The 7,577-nt window shown below is 49.5% G+C and overlaps 1 protein-coding gene across 1 annotated transcript in view; it reads left to right on the top strand.

Moving 5' to 3' along the window:
* Positions 1 to 4,894, top strand: part of LOC103618006 (protein SCO1 homolog, mitochondrial) — a 6,089-nt gene extending 1,195 nt beyond the window's left edge. Inside the window, exons 2-5 of the mRNA XM_017737696.1 lie at positions 613 to 900; positions 1,773 to 1,865; positions 1,979 to 2,094; positions 3,928 to 4,894. Coding sequence (XP_017593185.1) covers positions 613 to 900; positions 1,773 to 1,865; positions 1,979 to 2,094; positions 3,928 to 4,056 — 626 coding nt within the window. The 3' untranslated portion in view covers positions 4,057 to 4,894. The remainder of the gene's footprint in view (positions 1 to 612; positions 901 to 1,772; positions 1,866 to 1,978; positions 2,095 to 3,927) is intronic.
* The last annotated feature ends 2,683 nt before the right edge of the window (positions 4,895 to 7,577 follow it).

The following is a 7,577-nucleotide window of genomic DNA, read 5'->3' as shown; positions in this document are numbered from 1 at the left end:
GGCGGGGGTGTAGCGTTTCGTGTTGAGAAGAAGCATTTTTCTTTTTCAGATGATGTGGGTTTTGCATTCGGATGTGTTTTACCTGCTTGGGCACCGTTGCTGTATCACGGCTTTGCACAGGGCCGCCTCGTGCCCGCGTTTACGGAAGTGCCGCAGAAAATTTTCGGAAATTAAAAGCAATTCGAGCTTCAGCGTTTTCAAGTTCCTGGGTCGGAGTAGTTGTGTTTGGCTGCACGCTATGCAGCGCAGAGACGGAGCTGGTGTTGTGGGCTCGTTGGGTTCCTGCCGTGCCACACGTGAGCTTTGCCCTGTCCTGCAGGAGCTGCCACATATTTCCTTGTCATGGATTTACTGTTGAAAACAGAGATATTGCAGCTTTTAGGGTATGTTCTGTTTTCAACGGGTGCTGGTCTTTGTGTTTCACACCAGCCTAGATATCTGTCTTTATTTTCCCCTTTCTTTCTAAACAAAAATGCAGTCGGATAACAATGAAAGATAATGTCATGTTTCAAAGGAATATTTGATTTTGGCCAAAAGGAATGCTTTCTGGAAGGTGTGTGCACGTTGGGTTTGCGTGTGACAGGTGTTGGTGGATCTTGACATGACCCTGAGCCGTGTCTGACTCGCCTGCTCCCAAGGCTTGCCTGGGAAGCGTTGTGCATTGTGGCACGGGTGTGTTTGATTCCCGCTTGTGTTTTGTAGAACTGGAGAAGGAACGAAACCGAGGCATTGGGAAGCCACTGCTGGGAGGGCCCTTCTCGCTCGTCAGCCATGAGGGACAGCCCAGGACCAGCAAGGACTACATTGGCCAGTGGGTGCTGATCTACTTTGGCTTCACTCACTGCCCTGACATCTGTCCTGATGAACTGGAGAAAATGATTGCAGTGGTAGACGAAATTGGTATGGGAATTCAGTTGTCCTAGGGGTCCATAAACAGGGTTTTTGGGAGGTTCAGGTTTATTCTGATAAAATACCACAAATGGTAATACTTTTTTCAAAATCCTGCTGGCTATTATTCAGTATGTGAATTAATTGCTAAGTGGTACATAGATCAATCTACCTGTTGCTAGGGTCTGGCACGACGGCACTGATCTTTCCATAGCAGGGGACTTGGGAATAAAAAGATGGTGGCAGGTTATAGGAAATATATTGCATTGTATTTTTGCCAAGAAGTGACTGTGAGGTATATACGTTAGTATTTTTTTCCTTCTGTTTTGTTCATCTCAATGAGATTCTCTCCTGAAGCAGAGTGGCTGTGCTGTGGAATGGAGGGAGGGAAAAGGCTCTGTGTTAGGGGTGCTTTCTTAGCCTGCAGGCCCTGAACAATTACTGAGCAGGGGTAATAGTAACCCAGCATGGGGGAAATCAGACCAAAATGAAGGCTTTGGCTGGAACATGAAGGAAAGAACCTGGATTGTGTCTTCCCATTTCCTCCTGCTCCGCCATCCTGGCGTGCTTTCCTTGTGTCAGCCAGTGTTCCAACACATGCATCACACCACAGCATCTTCTGCAGCAGAGCCAATCTTTCATCCCTCCTGAGCAGGGCAGGGGCTCTGGCTGGGGGCCTGGAAACTCCCAGCACAGACACAGAGCATCACATCTCATGGCATTTGCTTCCTTCATGAATTACAGAAATAAAGCTGCACAAAATGGTCTTTTTTTGTCACTTGGGGTGGGCTTGGATTGATGTTACATGGCTATGAGCTTGTTTGAAGAGAAATGAGAGATGATTTCTGGTTTTCTAAAATAAATAATAATTGTTAATGTCACAGATCGAATTCCATCTTTGCCTAATCTGACCCCACTCTTCATCACCATCGATCCTGAGAGGGACAACCAAGAAGCCATTGCCAGATATGTTAAAGGTATTCCTGCTTTCTTTCTCTGTGTCTCCTAGCATGTAATACAGAGCACTGAAAAGGAGCTTCTTGAAGGGATTCTTTTTACTAAACTGTGTAAATATCTTCTTTCTATCTAGAATTCTCTCCGAAGCTGATCGGGTTGACTGGTACCAAGGCACAGATTGACCAAGTGGCTAAAGCGTACCGTGTGTACTACAGCGAAGGCCCCAAGGATGAGGACAATGATTACATAGTAAGTAAAAGGAGCCTTTGCTTACTGAAGGACTGTGGATAAGAGCAGCATAAACATTTTAAAACCAGCTGTTGGATCTTTAAGTTTAAGATCTGTATGTTAAGCTGTCAGAACCTCGATGCCATCTTAGAAGCTCAGAACCTCACCAAAGTGTGTTCTAAACAATCCCAGAAATGCAGACAGTATCACAGGAGCTAGCAAGCCTGGCAATAGTCGAACTTTCTGATCTGTAACATTTGACTGGCTCTTCTCCTGTGTGCTCCAAAGTGAAAATGGAACTGGGAAATTAAGGCAGTAGGAAGAGAGAGAAAAGAGAATTAAGTGAGTAACAATTCATTGCCTGCCAAACTGACACCAAGGAGTGGGGTCTTCCTGGCAAGAGACTTGGATATCTGCCTGCAGGTACTGTGGGAATCTTCTTTTTGTGTCAAACAACCTGCAAGAGAGAGCGTGTTAATTAATGCAAATTAAGTGGGAATAAAATATGTAGAGTAATAGTGTGAAGGAGGAAAATGAGGTTTAAGTGAGGCTGAACTTGGTAGTCATAATCTTACTCTCTGGAAGTGATTGGACTGACTGCTTGTAGGGCTCTGAGCTGCTGCTGGGGCCTTCCTGCCTTGCCACATTCTGAGCAGGCTGCAAAAGTAAAGCAGGTACAAGTGGTAGGGTGAGTGAGGATACACGTGATCTGATCTCCTTTTTTTTTCCTTTACGAGAACTGAGGGCATCAGAGGAAATGAAAAACAGTTCAAAAGTAAAATATCTGAATTAAAAACACCAATTAAAATTTTGAGAACCATTATTTCAATGAAGGAAATGCCATTAAATTTAAGGCATCCTTTTAACTTGTGGTCCTGGAAATGTCGCTGTGATGTCTCATTTCAAATGCAGCTGAACTCAGAGCATGGCTGTATTTCAGTCCTGAGCAGTCGTGGCTTCCATCGCCGGAACTTTTTGTCTTTGCTGAGAAAGATGTTGTCATGGTTAGGTGCAGACAGGATTTGCAGCGGCATTTAAATAAATGTGCAGTGGAGTTAAGTTTGATCTAAATCCAATTGGAATTCCGGGATGTGCATGGGTGAGGCTGCTTCGGTGCGCCGGCAGGGGGCGCCCCCGTCCCGTATGTCCCTGTGTCCCCCTGCTGGTCCCGTTCCCGATCCCGCATTTCCCTGTATCCCACTGCTGGTCCCCTTCCCCTCCCCCCCTTTTCCCCAATCCCACTGCTGGTCCCATTCCCGATCCCGCATTTCCCTGTATCCCCCTGCTGGTCCCATTCCCGATCCCGCATTTCCCTGTATCCCCCTGCTGGTCCCATTCCCGATCCCGCATTTCCTTGTATCCCACTGCTGGTCCCATTCCCGATCCCGCATTTCCCTGTATCCCACTGCTGGTCCCAGTCCCGGTCCTGGTCCCAATCCTGCATTTCCCTGTATCCCACTGTTCCTGATCCTGCATTTTCCTGTATCCCACTGCTGGCCCTGCTCCCAGTGCCGCATTTCCCTTTATCCCACTGCTGGTCCTGTTCCTGATCCTGCATTTTCCTGCTCCCAGTGCTGCACTTCCCTGTATCCCACTGCTGGTCCCATTCCCAGTCCTGCATTTTTCTGTGTCCCACTCCTGATCCCGTTCCCGATCCCGCATTTCCCTGTATCCCACTGCTGGTCCCATTCCCGATCCCGCATGTCCCTGTATCCCACTCCTGATCCCACTCCCGATCCCGCATTTCCCTGTATCCCACTGCTGGTCCCATTCCCTGCCGTGCATTTCCCTTCTGAGCTGGTGTTCTGTGATTTTGTGGTCTCTCTTACCAAGCCATGCTGCGCTCTCCTGCAGGTGGATCACACAATAATTATGTACCTCCTCGGCCCTGATGGTGACTTTGTGGATTACTATGGCCAGAATAAGAGGAGCGCTGAGATTTCAGCTTCTATTGCTGCACACATGAGAAAATACAGATCCTAAAATGCAAGGTCTTCAAAGATTGCTGTGAACATCACCTGTGGGTTTGGCTGTAATTGGACATTGGAGTTAAAGCAGAAGCACTCAACATCCTGTCATGCAGGCCTCCTTTCTTCCAAATAAGAAAGGCAACCAGGTTTCTGCAAATTCCCATCACCAAAAATCTCTACAGAGCCTTCCCCATGGATATTATTTCCAACAAGATCTTGGGTACAGAATGAAATTTGGGACTTCTCTGAAACGTTGTTGGGAGCAAAGAATGGAAAGCACTTTTCACTTGGGAAGAACGCGTGTGTTGCTGGTAACAAAAATGGCTGGTCTGGCAAGACATGAGCAAGGACAACAATCACTTCAGGAGAATGACTTGACGCAAAGCCGTGGGGCCATGGTGTTCTCAGAGGAGCTCTGCCCTCTGGTGTCTCTGCACTGTTTTGCCTTCTGGGAGAGGCAGTTGCACTATTACAGGCAGGGGAGCTTTAAGAGTGCTTCATTATCCAGGTTAAGAAGGTGAAGAGCACTGAAAGCACCGGCAGCTTCCACGCATGGGACCAGCCCTGTAGCGAGCCTGATCATTTCAACTGAATGCAGAAATGAAATGTATTTTTCTGGTGATTTTTTTCGAGGTGAACACCATTCACTTATCAGGAAAAGAGAATTGGGTTGCAAATAGGTTTTTCTTCTGGTGTAAGTGATGGTGTGTGTAGTTGCTCTGCTTGTGCTGTGCTGAGCAGGGAAGTGGGGAGGGTGGAGGGGGGCTGTGTCTATGCACAGGGCTGGCAAGCAGATACATTTTATGCAGTGCAGCATTTGAAAATAAAGATTGATTTCTATAGGCAATATATATTTTTACTTCCTTAGTCAGGTTTGACTGGTGCTGTGCAAGGTGAACCTGTGTTCCCCAAGGCCAGCGGGGACCCCTGGGTACCCCACAGACAGGGAGGACAGGGCACAGTCCTGGCAGGGGCCAGTCCACAGAGCTCTGCTGTGTGTGCCCACAGCACACCCAGGCCCAGCCTACTTGTACTGGAAAATACCAGTGGAGAGCAGCATCTCCTCTGAGTAGCTGGCATCCATAACCCCGACTGAAGAGCTGCTGCCATCCCAGGCTGGGGACTAGTGACAAGATGTCTGAGGAATGAGGATCGGCCCCTTTTGTCTACCCGAGGAAGGCAACACATTCCTCATGTGCTGCCTGCATAGCCCATGGAGGAGCTTAACTAATGAGTGATACTTAAGCCACATGGGTGAAGCTTGGCTGTTTTAGGAATGTTCTCAGCACCAGCATGGGCAGAATCAGGGCCTGAAGAGCTGTAGAGGCTGTGGCCTTAAAACTACTACAAAAGCTCCATGTTGCCTTTTCAGTCCAGATCATGGAATGATGCAGATAAGAGGGACCCTCGGGAGGTCTGTAGTCCAACCTCCTGCTCAAAGCAGGGGCAACTACAGGGTTAGACCAGGTTGCTCAAAATTTTAAACAGCTAGGGCACAAAAACCTCCAAGGGTGGAGACTACAACCTCTCTAGATGTGTAAAAACAATGTTTCCAACTAAAGCAAATATTTTTCTTTATATCCAGTTTGAAGTTACCATTTCAACCAGCATTTTAACTTCACCAGGATGAAGAGCTTGATTTCATCCTTGACAACCTCCTCAGGCTGCTGTTACGTTCTCCTGAAGCCTTTTCCTTCCCAGGCCGGGCAAGCCGTGTTCCCTCATCCTCTCCTTGTGTTGTACATGATGACCAGCTCGAGGGCCCTCACCATCTTGACCTCAGATTCTCCTCAAAGTGTGCCTCTTCTCTAGGGTGCAGGAGTGTTGTGGCAGGTGGTTTTGGGAGCTGAGGTTAGTCAGCACCCACTGGTCTCTGCACAGCCACAGGTCCTGTCACTTTGTCACAGCAGGGAGTCGGGATGGGCAGGTGGGATTTGCTTCCTGAGGAATGCACAGGGGCTGTTCCGTGTGCTGGGGCAGGGGCCCTGCCTGGCCCGTACGTGTTCACACCGTGTTTGCTGTGGGCCCGTGGTGGAGCTGAATGATGGTGCTGTCTGTCCCCAGCCAGAGCAGCCTGCTGGGCCTGGAAGGGACTGCTGGAACATTTCAGGGCTGGTATTTCCCACTGTGCTGGATTTACCTGCCACCTCCAAACAAACTCCCATTCCTGGTTGTGCCAGCTGAGCCCCTGTGCTTCCAAGCGTTGGTAAATTGAGGATCTTGCTGGTCTGGGCCTGCGGGTGCTTCTCAGTTGCTGGCCCAGCTGTCAGCAGACATGCTCAGCTCGGTGCAGATTTGTACCAGCACTTTCTTTGAGACAAAAACAACCTCAGGAGCACTTTGAAGCCATGCCAAAGCACAAATCAGCCAGCTTGGCTCAGGGGCCAGCTGCAGGGACAGTGAAGAGGGCAGGGAAGAGGCTGCAGCGTTCAGGACAGCTCTGCTCTGCCTGTTGCGGTGGCTCCAGGATTGGAAGTTGCCTTTGTGTCTCAGGATATTGAGTTCCTGGATATTGAGGGTACAAAAAGGTGGCAAAGGGGATTGCTGCAGGCACAGCAGACTTAAGTACAGGTCAGAGCAGGTTGTGCAGAGGGCACCAAAACACCTAATATTGAGGCCAAGGCATGGGACAGAGTTGGGGGCAACAGTGGGGTGCCTGGAAGATGGCAGGGTGCACCTGAGCTGACACCTGGCCATGTGGCTGTCACTCTGCTCATGTCTGCTCTGCTCTGGCTTCCACGCCCTATATCCCTCCAGGCTCTTCCCAGCCCTGTTGCTTTTCCCAGACCTCCTCCCCTGGGGTGAGCAGTGTAGTGCTGCTGACACAGGGGTTCAGCTGGGACACACTCAGGGCTCAAGCTCCTTAGTGCTGATAAAAACAGCCCCAGCCAGCCCTGCTTGGTGGCATTCTGGCAATGGCAGGCTGAGCATCACTGTTGGCCAGCCCTGCAGAGCACTGCAGGCTGTGGGGCAGTGAAGCTGCTGTCATGGGAGCCCTTCAGAAACTGCAGATGGTGGCACTGAGCTTCAGTGATGAAGTGACCTGTCTGAAACTCAGCATTCTCCTGCCACCACCCAGAGACACTTAATCCTTGCTCACAGCCTGAGGAAGTAAGCAAGTCTTCCTCATCCCCAGCTTGGGTCAAGGTCACGTGTGGTTGGAGATACTGTTGCTCTTTCTCCCCTTCTCCAGTGTTTTTGAAGATATCTACATTTTCTGAGCCTTTTCTCACTTGATCAGACTTGCATGGACCCAGCACTGACCCGGCATTCCGAAGATGTTCTCCCGTCAGCCCACAGCCAGCATCTGGGATGAATAAAGGCTCTCACATGGTCTTCAGTGAACTGCAGGGTGGAGCTGTAGGCTGAGCATTGAGTTGGGCTCTTCACCACCTCTCTGCAAATCAGTATGTGTTTTCAGTCAGGTAAAACAAGCAATGCATGGACTGCTGAGGAGTCAAGCAGAGCTGGGAACCGCCTGTCCCGATGCACTGAGGTTGCTGGTAGCAACCAAGGCTTTCCAGCCCCTCCTGC

The sequence above is a fragment of the Corvus brachyrhynchos genome, unplaced genomic scaffold (assembly GCF_000691975.1).
Source record: "Corvus brachyrhynchos isolate BGI_N302 unplaced genomic scaffold, ASM69197v1 scaffold236, whole genome shotgun sequence".
NCBI lineage: Eukaryota > Metazoa > Chordata > Aves > Passeriformes > Corvidae > Corvus > Corvus brachyrhynchos.
The sequence above is the reverse complement of the archived record's forward strand: the minus strand, read 5'-3'. Positions and strand labels throughout refer to the sequence as shown.